This window comes from Lutjanus erythropterus, chromosome 8 (assembly GCF_056507025.1).
Source record: "Lutjanus erythropterus isolate fLutEry1 chromosome 8, fLutEry1.hap2, whole genome shotgun sequence".
NCBI lineage: Eukaryota > Metazoa > Chordata > Actinopteri > Lutjaniformes > Lutjanidae > Lutjanus > Lutjanus erythropterus.
Window position 1 is genome coordinate 7,534,451 of NC_139324.1, and position 17,846 is coordinate 7,552,296.

The 17,846-nt window shown below is 40.3% G+C and overlaps 1 protein-coding gene across 3 annotated transcripts in view; it reads right to left on the bottom strand.

Moving 5' to 3' along the window:
* Window positions 1-677: 677 nt before the first annotated feature.
* epsti1 (epithelial stromal interaction 1) overlaps window positions 678-17,846 on the bottom strand; it is a 39,597-nt gene continuing 22,428 nt past the window's right edge. The window contains exons 7-11 of one of the 3 annotated variants that reach the window (XM_084724375.1): window positions 16,931-17,015; window positions 8,060-8,127; window positions 6,225-6,436; window positions 4,172-4,324; window positions 678-1,571 (exon numbers count right to left, since the gene is read on the bottom strand). In XM_084724375.1, the coding sequence (XP_084580501.1) occupies window positions 4,179-4,324; window positions 6,225-6,436; window positions 8,060-8,127; window positions 16,931-17,015 (511 nt within the window). In that variant the 3' untranslated portion in view covers window positions 678-1,571; window positions 4,172-4,178. Of the gene's footprint in view, window positions 1,572-3,802; window positions 4,325-6,224; window positions 6,437-8,059; window positions 8,128-16,930; window positions 17,016-17,846 lie in introns of those variants that run through there. The other 2 variants (XM_084724374.1, XM_084724376.1) reach the window with 2 other exon arrangements.

Genomic DNA, 17,846 nt, shown 5'->3' on the forward strand with positions numbered 1-17,846 from the left:
ACATATCCCAGAAGAAAATTTAGTTTCTCACAATTGTCTTTTCTTGGTCTTATGAGAAATAACTGAGATTCCCCACCCCACCCCCCCCAGGAGAAAAAAAAGTTGTAAAACAAAAGAAAAGCAGGAAATCTTTTGCTGAGCTCTTACGCGTCTGTGAGGTGTCTCCTTGACGACCGTATGGAGCAACAAGACTTTAATTTGACCACTGAGACGAATTTAAGATCTCACGTAAGAAAACCTCATTTTCTTTTCAGTCCCACTCTTACCTCAAGAGCTGAATATTGGAGACAAATTTAACCTCTGCACAGTGAGACAAAAATAGAACATTTAAGATCTTCACCTGGGCTCAAATTAGTCCCAGGCTGAGACAAGACAAAGGCTATTTCTCGGGAGCTGAATTTAAGAAGTATAAGTAAATGGTCACAGTTGCATATAATTCTTAATTTGGGCTCATTCATCAGTCCCTCCAGGAAGTTACAACGTTGTAATCGCAACAGTTTGCACAAATTCAACCAATCCTGCATACCCTGCATTTTGATGCAATCATCGTCCTCTAAGTTCCACCAATCATAGCAGTCCCTTGAGCAAACATCATACATGTACATATCAATGAACCAACTCAATGTTTTATTTTATTATCCACTATTTTATGCACTTATATTTTGAAAAAAACTGAAAAAAACACATTCGTCATTGTTATTGACATTTATCAATTCTCTGTGTACTTTTATTTTGTAATTTCGGCCTGTTCTGATTGAGTTTGAGCTCAAAAAAGATTCTGCTTCTTTGTAGATTGCCCCTCTGGTGCACTTCTTCATTTACAAATAAAGCAGATTTTTATTTGTTTTGTAATTGTAAGCCTTTTTGACATACAGTTAGTTAGACCACTCAGAAGAGAGTACAGCTTTGTTCTGCCAGGAACAAGTTGCCTTTGATTTTTAATGAATTATACCAAAAAATCGCAACCTTCTTCTGCAGTTTGCCTTAAAGTATTACAACATGTGCTGCAATTTTTTATAAAGTTGCCTTGAAATCAGGCATTTTAGGCTGCAACAATCCAAAAAAAGGCCCACCAAATCCTGGAGGGACTGACTTATATCAAAGAAACACAGGCTCGACAACGATGAGATCTTATTTTGAACCTTTCCTTTCCTCTGATCGTACGGCTATACCACATGCCTGTGGCGTCTGATAAAATATAAATGTATAAAATGCAAAATGGTTATTTCAGGATATCAAATAAAGTAGGAAAAAACGTATAGTGCTCTATTGATATCAGTAGCACTTCAAGGTACTGATATTGGTATCAGTGCAGAACTGGCAGAGCGACATTGAGTTTCGTGTTGATTCCACAGGGAAGACATTTGCTGGATGACATCAGCAGTGAAACACTCCTTCTATGACTTCATGCCGAAGTAGAAGGGGATTTTTAGTCCCCCATGTTGAGACCACCACCCTTTGTTCTTTGTTTCCTCGGTCAGGTGATAACCATCTCTGCTGTCCAGCTCAGTGGTATTTACAGCTCATACAGCAGCCGTGTACCCACTGCCCACCTGGAAACCCCACCCAGTCTGATATAACACACTGATGAAAGGGAAAAGGTTTGACAGAGCTATGAGGCATACGCTCACAAAAAGCTATAAACAGTCAACAAAGAGATGTTTTATTGAAGTCCTCTTTGAACTGAAACCAATCACAAAGGGCCCTTCTAAGGAAATCCTACTTGGGTTCGCATTTTTTGCGTCTTAAAGAATCCTGCTATAGATACATCACACATGACTTTGATTATAAGACAAACAAAAAGCATCATGTATTTGGGTTGAGTTTTCTTCCATCTGCACACACTGATTTAATTAAGAGCCCCAAATATGATCTGAAGATTATGAGTCATGACGATGACCTTCAACTAAACTGGTGAAAACGAACATCAATTCAACTCCGTGTCAGGGCAGAAACCCGACATGACTCACTAGTGCATGCAGACAGATACAAGACACCAAACACTCAATGATTAATGGCATAATCAAAAACACATTACAAGAATCACATACTGCTCTGTAGGTAAATGTTTAAAGGGACAGTTCAAATTATTTGGTTGTATAAGGTACTTATCAGTAGTCTGTTAGCTACAGTAGAAGGCCGTCGACACGTCTTCAGTAAGGACAAGCAGAGAGGAGCACCAGCACAGACGTTAAGTAATTTTCCTGCTGTGGACACTTAAAAAGGGTCCATCTATCGGTGTAAGTTCAGGCTGCATGTAGAATATTTTCACCAGCTTACATCACTGTCAGACAGCCTTTTATGATAAAAAACAAAACAAAAAACAGTTATATAAACCAAATATCACTCTCTCCAAACACACTAAACTCCATTGGTAGAATCAGTAGATAGGTAGAAAGGGGGATTTGCTGGTCTACTTCTACCTCAATCTAATAGTTTGTTTGTCCTATTATGTGACTTTGGCAAATCAGAACTAAGCTTTTAAAACACCAAAGTCACACAATAACACACTCAAACTAACAGATCAAGGCAGAGGTTGACCAGCAAATCCACTGTTCTGGAAGGTAAAATGACCTATGGAGTTTGGTTGGGTTGGAGAGCGAGTGATATTTGGGTTATATCATGATAGTTTTACATGAGAAAAGGCTGTCTGACAGCAAGGTAAAGCGGTGAAAATATTCTATATATAGCAAATACTTAAACTGATATTGACTTTTTTAGATGGAGTTTTTTTTGAAGTGCCAAAACTGCCTTTTGCTGCTGACACTGTCATACATTTTCCAGCTTCTATGCTGGTGACCCTCTCTGCTTCGCCTAACTGGGGGCAGGTCAACCAGCAGATACTGTAGGTAATACACCACTACCCCCCTGACTACACTCTTAGAAATAAAAGTTCTAATGAGAACCATAAAGAGTTCTTTGGCCTTTCCCATTAGGAAACTCAGTTTTGGTTCCCGGTAGAACTTTTTGTAAAAGTTGCACTTGAAACTCTTTAAGAAAGTTCTACCTAGAACCCAACATAAGAGGTTATACCTTTCTTATATCTGTGAAAGGTTTCAACAGAGCCCCCTGAGAGATATAAATAGAAATGGCTCCACTCAGAGCCATCTCTGGAGGTTCTACCAAGAACCTTTCCATTTCTGGAGGTTCTATCAAGTACCTGCCTTCCTTCTCAGGGTGCTAATAAACAGCTACCCAGGGCATTCTACCAAGAATCTTTTTATATTCCAAGGTCATATTCCTTCCTTCTCTGGGGATACCAGAGTACCCAGTACCTTTCCACCTTCTAATGCTGGAAATATACTTGCTTTTAACTACACGTTTGCATACGCACCCCTACGCACCCCTACGCACCCCTACGCACCCCTACGCATCCCTACACTTCATGGCTGCCTCGCGTATCCTGCGTCCATTTGGAGCGATGGTTGTGTGCGTCCTCAGAAATTAACGCTACGCATATGCGAACACAAACGCATGGTTAAACAGCAAGTATATTTCCAGCCTAAGAGTGCTAACAAGAACTCATCCAGGAGGTTCTACCAAAGACCTTTTTATATTCCAAGGGTTTTATCTAGAACACACTCAGCATTCTACCAGGAACTCTTTTATATTCTTAGGGTTCTATCTACAACAAACAAGGTTCTACGGAGCACCTTTTTATATTCCAGGGGTTTTATTTAGAAACAATCCCCAAGATTCAATCATGAGCCTTTTCTATATATTCCAAGGGTTTTATCTCCAACACACTGAGGGGGTTCTACTGCAAACCTTTTTAGATTCCAAGTGTTTCGGCTACATCCCTTTCACATTATGGTACTAGTAACCTTGGACAAAAGAGTTAAAGGAATTTACAGAGAAACCTTCACAAACCCTTTCTTCAAATGGTTCTGGGTAGAACGTGAGTCCTTCAGGACGGAGCCCTTTTGGAACCTTTATTTCTGAGAGAGTGTGGATAAATACCTCACACAGCCATACATTAATAATCCAAGCTGTCACTTTAATGCAGTTGTGTGAAATAGTCAGCATCGCTATTTAAGTTCATCCCCCACCAAGGTATGTAACCTTTAGCTATTCTTTGTCATCTGCAGGCTGGTTATACATTTTCATTTGGACCAAGTCCTAAAATGTCAAACACAGTATCAGAGGAATGATGTCCTCCCATTAAAGATACATAAGACTCAAGTGAGCGTGGAGATGAGGAGTGTGTATGCCTGCTCGTAATCCCCTTCGCACTGGTCGAGGATGTCCTCCAGGAAGACTCTGGAGCAGTCTGGAAAGCTGTTTATCAGTTTCATCAGGGCCCAGTCATAGTCAGGATTTGAGTCTGGAAACACACACAGGAAAGCAATAATCCTCATACAGCCCAATTTAATCATTACTGTTCCCACGAGGCCCCTGTTGAAAGAGGCTTCTGCTGAAAGACGCTCCTTTGATTGCCATGACATACAGAACACAGCACTTCCTCTCAGTTTCATGTACAACAGCTGGAGGTCTTATTGTCAAACGTTTAAGTATTTTCTTTTCATGGATGAGCTGCTATAGTATGTTTTGTTGAACATTTGCACCGCATATTGTGAGGCAATCCCAAAATGATCTTTCCACAGCTATTTGGTTAAAAAAAATGCACTAAAAGAGGAGAGAAAAGTGGGATTCTAAAGTCTACAGTCATTTCTTTGAGGCAACTTGAAAACTCTTCTGTTTTGGCATCTCCTTTGGATGCTTGGCGGTTCTTGCTGCCACAGGGCCAAATAATTAGACATGAAGGCCCAGGCAACAGTGAGGCATGGACAAGACAGAGCATCACCAAACCAGGCAGGAGATTGGGTCAGGCAGGTAATGACACAGAACAGAAAGACCTGATCAGCACCCTGGTAAAATATAGACTGAGGCTGGCGGCTGCAGCCCAACATAGATTGAGGATGTTGTGGGATTCCGACATGCAGAACTGTGCCCACATCGGCAGTGCCAGGACTGAAAGTTTGAAATATTTTGGGATTTTTAGCTTTGACCTCCTTTGGCCTGGTGAAATTGTTCTGCTGTGGCTACTGGTTGGATGGGCAGTTAGTTGGGGCTATAAAACAGGAGGGGGGCATTCCTGTGCTCCTACGGTTCCAGTGGTGTTTCTCAGGGGCTGTATTCACAAATATTCTAAGAACACTCTCAGAGACCTCTTAACCTAGCCTAATAAATTCTAGCAAGGACTCCTAGCTTATGAGAAATTTTGGAAAAAATTCAGAGCAACTGTAAGCAGGAAGGGACAGAAACTTTTATCTTAGTGAGGAGGTTTTCAAACTCTTCTTTAAAATACAGCTATCATGGTACCCAGTTTGATATAACTGCCATTTTGGGGGTAAACTACGCTGCATTGTACTTTAAGTGTTCTAGAAATGTTCTTTTAATATTGAAGATTGAAGTCATGACACCCCTAATACAGAACCATTTGTTGTAAAAGTGTGGAATATAGTTTAAATCTAATTTGAATTACAATGGATATCTAAAATATAAACCAAACTAAACAATTATGTAAAGATAGAAAGAATGAGTTTAGTTACATGTAGCCTGCACACGTGCAGTAGCAGGAATGCTTCGGTACAGTAGGTAATGAACATGACGTTCTCTGTTTGTGTTTTCTTTGTGCCCTTGTGAGTGGCAGGTATTCATAGGTGCATGGCAGCCAGTCAGAAATCAAACTCGATTTGTCAATCCGAGCCAATTATAAAAGGGCGGGCCTGTGCCTCTTGGCATGTCTGTTTGGCTGCAGGCCATCCGTCTGTCAGTCTGGCCAGGCTTTGGTGCTCCTGGAGAATTTCTTCTCTGACTGACAGAAGCCTAATGAGTGTGTGTTTGTGTGAGTTGGTGTCAGGCTCTCTATGTCCTGTCTGCAAACTCACACGCTTAAATGTGCTGGATATGTTGCTCAATCCATAGTAACTAAAGGTTTGTGCCCAGAAAGAAGGGAAAATACCTTCTTGCACACACACTTTTCCCACAAACTACAAGTATGAGCAGGATTTAAATGCCTACAGGATCACTACGTACCACGCATATCTTCCTGCTTGCGTTTTTCAAGCACGTAAAACCTCTGATTTAATGCAGACTAAACAGACAATCACAGTCCTCTAAGAAAGGATGAGGTGGGCAACTCCTGTCATGTCCGATTTAGGTTTGGTTAACCAGCCAGACTAAAAAAAGGCATGGGAAACAGTGAACGGAGAGTTATTCACCAGCGTCCTCTGTCCAGCCGGAGCAGCTCTGCTCTGGGTCCGGGTCCAGGTGAGCGGAGGGGAGTTGCTGTGCAGTGATGTTGGACGGCTGCTGCCTGAAGTCTTCAGAAACAAAACGGGAATACTGTGCCTCCGGAATGCCTTCCCTCCTCGTCTCTGTATCACTCCCTCTGCTTCGACCCTCGAGTCTGTCCAGGAAAGCTGCGTTCACTCTGTCAAAATATAATGAATCAAGAAAATTGGTTCACATAAAACTAACTAATGCTGTACTTCACATGCTGGCAGGTTCCAAATGGCAGTGAGGGGGACGTGTTTGACTACTTTTATACCCACTAAAATATAGTGAGGTCAGTAAACTGCAAACAGAACACTTAACATTCCCGACCAGGCCAGTCTCTGCTGGTTTTATTCCAAAACTATGAGCAAAACTTTTAAGTCCAGTTTGCCTGTTTTTTGTTTTCAGTTCCAGTGTTTCTTCAGCTTTGTTGGGCAGATAGTCCTCCATTTGATGCACTGATGTGATCGATGCTTTTACAACATTGTCTGCTTTTATGTCACAAAGTTGGAGACAGAACCTCAATTCACTCACTCAAACTCTTGCATACAAAACATTTATTGTGCACGGTAAATAATTTTGAGCTGACTGAACTTAAAGTAATTAGTTAAGTGAACTTTGAAAATTTGAATGAATATTTAAATTCTTAACTGAGTTAACTGCACAAACTGAACTGAAAACATGTTCAATAAGCTTAAAATATTAAGTTGAATGATTCAATCACCGTGACAAACTTAACAAACTTTGTTTTGATGCATGGTCTCAAGGGAAAAATCTGTAATATATTTACTGTAATAAATCATACAATGACCACGATGTGTCATCAGAGATCAAGGAAACATGTTTAGGTTGTAATCCTTGCTTCACTTGACATGACAGCTAGTGTCCCCCTTGGAAATTTCCATTCCTGACTAGAATAACTGTTTTGTATGTCTGTTTCAAATTAATTAGAGGTTAAATTAATGCAACATTATTTGCTGGATGAGTAAGTGTCTGTTTATGAGTCAATAGAAATCATGAATAATCTTGTAGAAGGCGTAGATGTTTATAAGTGTTAAATTCGGCACATGATAATGGAGTTTGGCAGCAGTGAGACGGGCAGCTACTGAACTCATCATCCAGAGTGTGTTATTTCAGAGCAGTGGGCTTTTGTTTCCAGGATAACGGGTTTAACTTTACAACGACAGACAGTTAACAGTTCTAAACATCTGATCAACTTAAACTGTAGAACTCATCTTTGCTTGTTATTGTCAGTTTACAAGGCTGCGTGCAGCCTTTTTGTCTCCACCCTGTCTGGGAAGGAGGAGGCGGGGGGAAACAACATGCTTCAATCACAGATCATATATTAAACAGGATTACAACCTAATTAGTATACAGTCTACGGCTTGAGCTCGATATTTGAACTGCAGCACTCATTTTTGGATGCACAATGGCATAACCCTCACACAATGCATGCTGGTCTGCTAATATGAAAATAAACATTGCTTTAGCTCATTTTTACTAAATTTTGTGTAAAAGAAAATAAGTTGCTAAAAACAGTTGATTCATTTGTTGAACAATGTATTTCTTATTTATTGGTCTTGAAATGCAGTAATTGCGCTGTATTAGCTTTTGAAATATTAGCAAAATGCTGAGTAGTTGTATCAAGACAACATAGAATTTTTTATTACATGTTGACATTTGTGTGGACTTTAAAATAAAATTCTGTGTCATGAATGGATTGGGGTCTACAGTGCTGATTGAATAGTTAAATTTAAGAAAACAAAAAAGTGGTACATACCTTTTGTGTTCCAGCTGCACCTCTATCTCACTTTTTGACTCCCTCTGTTTACTCGGCACGGCCTCACTCTGACAAAAAAGATAGGTCAAAGTATAAAGGAAAAGATAGCTTAATATACCCTTGGGAACTGAGACAGAAAAAATATGTTATCAGTGTAAAGGTCTTTATCAGGGGCTACAGTACTGCACAACTGACCCCCACACTCCTGATAAAGAATCTATTTAAGCCACAGTTAAACAGAGTTAGATGGAAAGTGCAGCCTAACATACAGTAGATAAGGCTTTTAGTTTCTGTGGTTTTGATCTGCACACACCACTGGCACTGACAGTAAAACATTTGAGCTCTACTGGTACATTGGCTGTAATATGATAATGGAAGGGTGCAGTGTGTAAGACATACATGAATTTATTAGCAGAATATGGTGAAATTGAATATAAAATTCATAAATACATTTTAACTTGTGTAGCCTGAAAATGAGAATTGATCTGTTTTTATTAGGTCACCATTATGCACTGCCATGTTTGTACAGTGGCCCAGAATGGACATACCAACGTGAGGGCCCTTTCTGTTTTTGACAAGCAACCGTAGGCTCTCCTACACACTGGTTCATTACATAGATGGTTTTTAAAAATAATAATCACTGTTTCTAGCACTCATTTTGGTGATCTGACCTCGCATCTAGTGCAGGGATTTTCAAAGATCAGACAAATATTGGAGAAAGGTGCACCCCTCGGTTTACTTTTTTAGTTTTGCTCAGTTAATGGACGTCTATGTGATACTGAAACTTAAGACTACAACAAATACATAAAAAAGATTTGTGCAAAGACATTTATTATTTTCTGACTCTGGGAAAACCAGTAAAATTCCCCAGAACTGTATCTCTGAGAGCAAAGCGCTCTTTTTCAGGAACGCGCTCTTCCACGCTCACACATTTCACACATTAACACCTTCAGGATGATCTGTTGACCAATGAGCAGCTCAGGGGAAGATAAGAATCCTGCTAAAGACCTAAAGAACACACACAATACACTTCAGTGGGTAACGCTAAATGTAAACATAACTTTTCATTTGTTTGTTTATATGAAAACAGGAGATCTTTAAGGGCTCTGCTGGATTTAGGGTATGTAGAGTTACTACATATGATGACTCTCTAATGAGCTGGGTGTGGAAATGAAAACATTGCAACAGTGAATAATAATACACAGCAAAGCAAATACATGCAATACGTGTGAAGGTAACAAAATGACAAACAGAATGTGCCGAGTGGAGCATCTGTGCAGGGAACTACTGTCCAAACAGCATTACTGCACTCAGAGTGTGAGAAAGACAGTGGTAGTACCAGCAGCAGAAGAAATATGCATAATATGAAAACACTGAGAGATTAACAACAAAATGAAACAAAGCAGGCAGGAGTTCAGCAAGTGTGTTTCCTATCTTGTGCAATAACCACCTCTGTATAATTTGAGACTTCCTGTATACTAATAGAGGGCAAAAAGCTGCTTTCTAAGATTTTTCAGGCAGTCTACAGCCAATACTACAAACTTTAACCAATTAGATCAACCGGTGCTGCCAGTTGGCAAATCAAACTCTTACTGAAGCTTGTCGGGAGAAGAGTGAAAACATCTTTTCCACTGAGAAAATCCTTCAGTGTTGTTTTTTTACTCTTCTTTCAATGAAGTAATACTCTCCAGTTCTGATATAACTGATGCTATTGATGGTCTTGGCGTTATTTATTAATACTAATATCTGATTTGACAGATTATGTCAAAGCATTTGCTTTTGATTTCTGGGCAAAATGGTCCATCAAAGCAAAGGTATTTTTGAGACTTTTTTGAAAAACATTACCAGAACTTCACTGAACCTCAGTCAGAGCTGTGGACTGTTAAATCGTCCATGTTTGTCCACTACTTCTTAGCCTTTTTTTACCTTAAGGTGTGTATAAACTACAGGTTGTATCAGCTTCTTTCTAAAATACAAAAATAGGAAACTATCTGTTATCTTAACAGTACAGGCCATGAGAAGCAGGTTTTTATTATTATTTTTTTTTATCATTTATTTTGCATATGTGTCACTAATGTTTGAATGGACCGCTAATAATATCATAACTATAATATGCTATATTATTCTTCATATTTAATTTGCATGATTAGGTGTAGTGTGCGCCTTATGTGTTACCGGCCAACCACAGTTTAATTAACTAGTTAACAAGCACAAAGTTCCAAGAAATTCAAATACCTCTGATTGTTAACACAGTTAATACAGTAATTTGTGGCTCCACCATCTAAATTAGACCAACACAAACATGGTGTCTGTCAGCAGCTTTGTGTGGAAATACTTTTGCTGGAGTTGCAACAACAGCTTCTGAATGCCAACAGAATATGGGATCTGTCTCAGCTCAATAGACTGACTTAGAAAACACCAAGTGACTTGTTTGAACAACTTTTGTTTGTGTATAATATGAAGACATGTAAAATATCACTTCCATGAGGTTGCGCAGTCAGACAGCGACAGATCACAGCAATAAATTTGACATTTCATCCTTGCAGCTGTGGCAAATGTCAAGCTGCATGTAGTATGCGCAATTTGCAGTATAATTCTATCATTATAAATACCACCAGATAACAGACTAAAGTGGTCAGGTTTTGAACCCAAAATTCTCCCTATTAAATATTTGCCTGAAATTACCAATGTGTTTTCACAATGTGGTCAAAATTATACCTTACTAACGAGGTCATTTCCCAGGATGGTGAGCTTCAATTCCCAGGAGAGAAGATGTCATATTTTGGGGTAAATCTATATGTTGTATAGTGCAATACTTCTCTGTGAAAATGTAATTAGTGCAATTTATACAGAAAAAGACATACATATACTGTTTCCACACGTCCTCCTGTCCCAGGAGAGCTAATGGGTCAGCGAGGTGGTTATTTATGGCATGTGAGGACGAGGGAACACACAGCCCACCTGTGTGAGCTCTATGTGCTCCGATCAAAGCTCAGCATTAAATCTCCCACTCGGACACACACGTTTACACACCACACACACACACACCCACAAATAGAGGATATGAAGGAGAGATCAATCTGTCTTATGGAGCCATTGCTGAAAGAACAACAGATCCCAGGGTCCCGGTCAAAACCACATCAAGAAGTTTGACTTTTGCTGCTCCACAAGCCGCAAGCTTTCATCTCCTAATCTGTGACGTCTATCTGAGAGAGCTGCAGCCTGGGAGAGTTCAGAGAGGAGAAGAGGGAAGAGGAGAGGAGAACAGAGCCTCCAAATATATCTGCAAGTTAAATATAAGACTTTTAAAGAGTTTTTAATGCCACATTTTAATTAAATTTAAGGCCAGTTTTCCAATAAAACTAAACATCAAATGTGAGTAAATACATAGTATAAATTCAAAATTATCAGTCAGGCAAAATGGCAATAAGTGGTTGAGTTAAAGAGCATTTAACCAAATACATTTATTGGCAAAAACCAAAAAAAATCCCTCAAACACAATAACAGAGGCATTCAATAAATACACTTTTAAGACGTTCCCAAACAGACTTTAAAGGGATAATTCAGATTATTTGATGTAGGATTGAATGAAGTATTCATCATTTGTTGGCACAGTTTGGAGAAGCAGAGAGGAGAACCTGTATGTAAACTAACCAGTGACCTGCTGTGGACAGGATCAGCAGCAAAAATGCATTTTAACCACCTAAAAAAATCTATATCAATTTAGGGGTATGCTATGTTTAAAGCAGCTTCACCTTGCTGTCAGACATTTTTTCTGAAAGGAAGCACCTGTAATAAAAACTTTCTAAACTAACCAAACTCTATTGGTGAATCATTAATTTTACCTTGCAGATTGCTAGTCCGCAACAGCCTAAATTTATTAGTTAGTTTGTGTTACTATGTGACTTTGGTGTTTTAAAAGGTCAATTTGGATTCACTGAAGTTGTACAGTAACACAAACATACTAACTCATCAGGGCAGCGGTAGACCAGCAACTCCTGTGTTCTGTTTGAAGGGAGAGATATTTAGTGATATTTAGTTTGTGGTTTTCTAGTGGAACGGATCTTTGGTGGTTCATGGTCAGTACAGATCATTTCCCCATTGCATGTGATCAACGGACTAAATGAAACCACCATTGTGTAAAATACCATTTTACTGTCGCTGTTACTTTTAAAATAACTCCCTAAATCTTGATGCAGAGTTGCAGTGAGGACACAAGACAGATGCTGTTGTGTTTTATACTGAGTCTGTCACCTCTGAAACCAAAATCCAGATCATGACATTGGGCATTTTCACTGGTGTAACTGGGAAACTGGACATGGGTGTCATCATACAAATAGATAATAAGATTGAGATGTTTTTAGTATCTCCAGCCATATCTGCTGTCTTAACTTCTACACGCAGCTCTTCTCAGCTCACTGGAGCAGCTCTGTCTGTCTGTCAGCCTTCAGTGTTGATTGGCTATTACTTGTGACATCTAACCAATCAGATGTGCTGTGCTGTGGGCGGGACATTGAAGGCGGGACATTGAAGGAGACAGTGTAGTATGATTATACACAATTATCAATTTTGTATTAGAGTATACTATAATACAGTTGAGTTTAGTGGTTAGAAGTACACTGTATAGTATTACTATTATATGGTGTTTAATTATCATTATTATTATTAGAAGCAGTAGTAGCAGCAGTAGCAGTAATAGTTTAATCCACTTTTCTTCTTTTTTGTTGATCCCAAACAAAAAAGTTAAGTTAAAGTTAAAACAGAGTTTTACGATCCATTTCACCTCAAGCGTTTTCCCGTTAGAAAAGGCAGACACGTAGTATCTACACTCAAACTGATACTGAGTTTTTTAGGTGGCTGAAAAACCCTTTGCTGCTGACCTGTCCACAGCAGTACATTGCTCAGCTTCCGTGCTGGTGCCCCTCTCTGCTTCTCCAAACGTGCTGATCGCCGTCTACTGCAGTTAACACAGTGACTATATACTTTATACAACCACACTTCAAATAAACTGAACTATTCCTTTAAAACTATCAAATACTTTGTTGGGCCATTTCTTAAAAAATGGGGAATTTTATGACTCTTTAGGGACCTGTGACCACCCTGGAGAAAAGTCAAAGCAAGTCAAGATGAAGTGAGATGAGAAGATGAGAAGGCAGGAAGAGGTGAGTGTTTGTTGCTGTCTGTAACCCTGGTTTCATCCGGTGAACTGTATCATCCATTCAGCCTGTCTGCATCTGTGTGTGTGTGTGTATGTGTGTGTGTGTGTGCTCGTGTCCAACCATAAAACAGAGACTTCTTTTTTTTACTGTAAATGACTGTTTCTACATCATAGTTTGACCCGGGGTCTCTCTGTCTGTTGCCTGGTGAGAGATTTGCATCAGGTCTGTGTGAGAAAAAGAGAACAAGAGAGGGAGAAAAGAAATGCACAACAATGAGAAAAGCCCCGAAAGAAAACATTTCCTCTGTCCACCGAGGGAGCTGTGTGTGCAGTTTTAACACTGCTGTCAGTCGCCACATAATACGCTCACAGCAGAATATGGTGTGGAAATCAGTGTGTCCTCAGGCTGTTTCTTGCACACTCTCTGACTCCGGCTCCGCTCTAACATCACTGACAGACACTGGGCTGGGTGGAGGAGCATAGACACTATTAGCACTGTGTCTGACTTTCTGACAGAAGCTGTCAACACTCTCCAATAAACGTATGTTTTCTGAGCTAAGAATAACTGACCTCTTCACATTCAGACCTTTAAGAGATTTACAGCAGCTAGTGTTATTTTTAAGATTTATAGCAGCAATTAGCCAAAAAAAGATCACTGATTAAGAAGAAAGTTATTTACAGTTGTACAATGAGAGCAAGTGGTTTCCCCCTTTGGCTGCCGAGGCTTGTGATTGGCAGAGTTATTACCTTCACTCAGCGAAGGCCTGGAGGGGCTCATGCGATTGCATGCGTGTTTGTAGGCAGGTTTTCAGTTTTACTGCTTAAATTTCCCCACACATTTGTGATGTTACTGCACATGTGGAAGTGAAACTGAAAGCATCCTCTCTAGGAAACACTCACAGAAATCACCTAAGCTCACACTGCTTGACATCATTTAATGGGTCATAAAGCCTAAAAGGTGATACAGCCTACAGGCTGCCTACAGGGCAGAGGTATGTTTGGGAAACAGGGTGCATCTGTGGGAAGAGGGACGCTGTGTGCACATTTGTGAGCTCTGAGCTCACCCAAAGCTGCATGTACGCACAAATCATCCACCCACCACCCGCCCGAAAGTATTTTTTTCCTAGAGATGCACATCTGCACCTTTACCTGTCCCTGTAGGCTATATTACGTTTTAAAATAATGTGGAGCAGAGCAAATTTCCCAGCTGATTTCTTTATTGTGTGTAAAAGGCTGCTTTCAGCATTTTCATGCATACAGTAATGTCACGGCCAAAAAAAAATGTTAATACTTAAGCAGAAAAACTAAGAACTGTAGCTATAGTTGTTGTTTTCTTTGTTTTCTTGTAGCTGCTTGTTAATTTTGGACCGATCAATGCATGGACATGTTTGATTATATGCATTTACTTTATTGGTCATCCTTTGGTATCCCAACCCTATAAAATTATGTTTAAATAACCAAAAAAAAAAAAAAGAAACAAAACAAAACTGTAGTTATACACTTGACAGGACAAAGGAAACGGTCCAGAGATAACAGAATTAAACAATGAAACAAGATGAACAGTACTGCCTTGTGCATAAAGGCACACACAGTCTGTCTGTCTCTCTGGAGAGACACATCCTTCCCACCAACAACCCAACCGCTAGTTGTTAGTTTTTATGACCCAGACCATCTGACCTGCTTAATTTGTAAATCAGCACCTATTTCCAGGGCTTAATTTGTGCCAGAACAGGATCTGGAGAGCGTCATTCCTGTGCACACTGGGGTGCTTGTGTTGGTGCGGCTGTCTATAGTATTGATATGGTGCGGAGGAGGTGGAGAGACAGAATGTGTTCGGTTTTCGTGGTTAGAACTTTTGGCTGTATTTTTCCCTGTTGTGTGCAGACAGAAAGAAAACAAGCTAACTGCAAGTCCCCCTGCTGATTTGAGTGATTTTTGTGGATGCTCCGATCAATAAAACTGAATAAATAATATCTTGTGGCACCCACAGGCGAGGCTGCTGTGGAATTTTGATGCGTTCCGTGACTTTTTCCTCTCCGTCTGACCTGCAGGAACTGCTCCCTCCTGATTTACAAATTAAGCAGGTCAGGCGGGCCAGGTCATAAAAACTAACATTCTGATTAATAGCGGATGGGTTGTGGGTGGGAAGGATGTGTCACCCCAGAGAGAGAGAGAGAGAGAGAGAGCATGGAAACGTTTAAAATGACTGAAAGCACACAATAAAGAAATCAGATGGAAAAGAGCTGCTCAACATTATTTAAAAGGTACCATAACCTACAAGGATGCGTAACCATGTGGATGCGTGTCTCTTTGTTTTAGAAAATTATACTTTCAGGTGGGGTGTGGGTGGATGATTTATTCCATATCAGATAGCCATTGTTGATGGGAAACAGCTTTTAAAATTAGCCAAATATCGCTCTTTTCCAACCAACCAGACTCCATGAGCACAATCAGCAATTTTAGCCCACAGAACATGAGAGTTGCTGGTCTACCGCTGTGTTGGTCTGTTATCATTCTGTCGATCTGCGTTATTGTGTGACTTCAGTTTTTGAAAGCATGGCTCAGATGCACCCACTTACACTATAATCATAATAATAATAATAATAATAGTCATTTTTGTGTTATTGTGTGACTTCTGTGAATCTGAATTCATGCACTTACTACTGACAAGTACCTCACACTAACTACCCCACATCAAATAATCCGAGCTATCCCTTTAACAATGAAGACAGCAGTTCCCATGATCCCATGCTATTTCATGTCATCAAACTACATCCTTGTTATTATTTTAATGTGAGAGTGGCAGCACTTTCATTATGTGTTACTAAAATGTTTTGTCACATCTAACTAAAGTTTTTAGTTTAGATTAAGTTTTTAGTTTAGTATGAGTTACTTGTTTAGTTTTAGTAAATTCTTTTGTCTAGTTTTAGTTTTTAGTTTAAGTTCAGTTTTTAGTTTAGTTTTAGTTAACTTCAAGAACCTTGGTGACTGGTCGACGAGCTTGGGTCTCCTCCAGGTACTTTTACTCGCGCAGGTTATTCTACTCTGTTCTGACTTTTGCCGACTCCTCACAGTCATGTCATGTTGTGTCTCTGTCTCTGCTCAGTGTGAACTCTGGGAAGTCCCTTCCAGAGTCCCTCCGCCTTCCACTCATTCCCTCCCAGGAAAACCAACAGGCAGAGAGGAAGAGAGGCTGAGAACAGAGAAAAAGGACAGCAGAGAAAACAAAAGAGAGTGAAAGGAGCAGACAGACAGACAACATTAAGAGGCAGGGGAGAGTAAAAGCGGTGGCCCTATCCCTGCGTGTATTTACACTTCCTTTTACTCAGCCGTGAGCTTGCTGTACTGCTGTGTGCCCCGGCACTGACCAGGAGATAATTGCAGGGGGATCTGGCTCCTCACTCCGCCCGGCCTACAGGGGATACCGCTTAATACCCGCACTGCCCCGGACGATGAAAACTCCGCACCCAAGAGTATTTACTGAGAAAACAGCTTACAAAGGCCGATCTATTGGTGTGAATTACCACAGTCTTCAGTCTCCGACCCCACAGCCACAGATATGAGGCTCAAAACTGAACCCTGGGACCCATACAGCAAGTGTGTCTGTGTGCGCATAAATGCACATGCTGATGCACAGAGAGAGCTGTGTATACAAACAAAACATGTGAAAGCACATACAAGAGCACACACACATTACGCGGTCGCTGGCTTACCCTAGATGACGTGCGTGTGGCACTGCCGGATGCCAGCGGAGCCGGGGCTCTCCTCTCCAACCTCTGCAGAAAACTCTCAGTTGTCCTGCAGCAGATACACACATTACCTCGTCTGTCTTGCAGTTACACATTTCAAAAAAGACAGGCGCACACAAATAACAAGGTACGAAGGAGCGTTCGTTTACTCCACACACACACACACATCCCACAAGGCCTGGGATGCTGACAGCACTGCAGTCCCACAAAGTTGACCAAGTTTGTTTGTCCCTCTCTGACACTGCTCTCGCCGTTCTCAAGCATCTGATCTGCTACGCTGTCTCAGTCCATCTCCTTAGTCCCGTTTCTAAATGTCTTCATTGTTTTTTCAGGGTCACACATTGGTCTGTTGTCTCCTGTTTTTGTTTGTCTTGTAGGGAAGCCAGAGATGCTACTTGACAAGCAATTTCCCTCAGAGCCGACCATTTACAACACTGCAATAACATCTCTGGGTAATTGATTTAAAGTGGGCTGGTACACTGGTGGAGAATATGGCATGAAAACTGTGAGACTGTGGACACTCTACATTCCAATATTAATATTCATGGCCACTTTAAAGGGACAGTCCAGCCCAACATCAAAAATACATATTCTTCCTCTGGCCTGTCTAGTCCTGTGGGGATTAAATGGCCAACAAAAATAGTTGCTTGACCTGCAGCTGCCTCAATTAGTTAGTTTGTTTGTGTCATTGTGTGACTTTGATGTTTTAACATAGTTAGTTCAACTCATTAACTCATTAAAGCTGTCTAAACTGTCCCATGTGTGTGGCTTTGAGTGAAATAACTCAATAATTGAAAGGGTGGCCATGTAATTTGGTTCATACATCCATGTTCCCCTCAGGATGAATTGTAATAATTTCATTGATGTCTCACTTGACTGT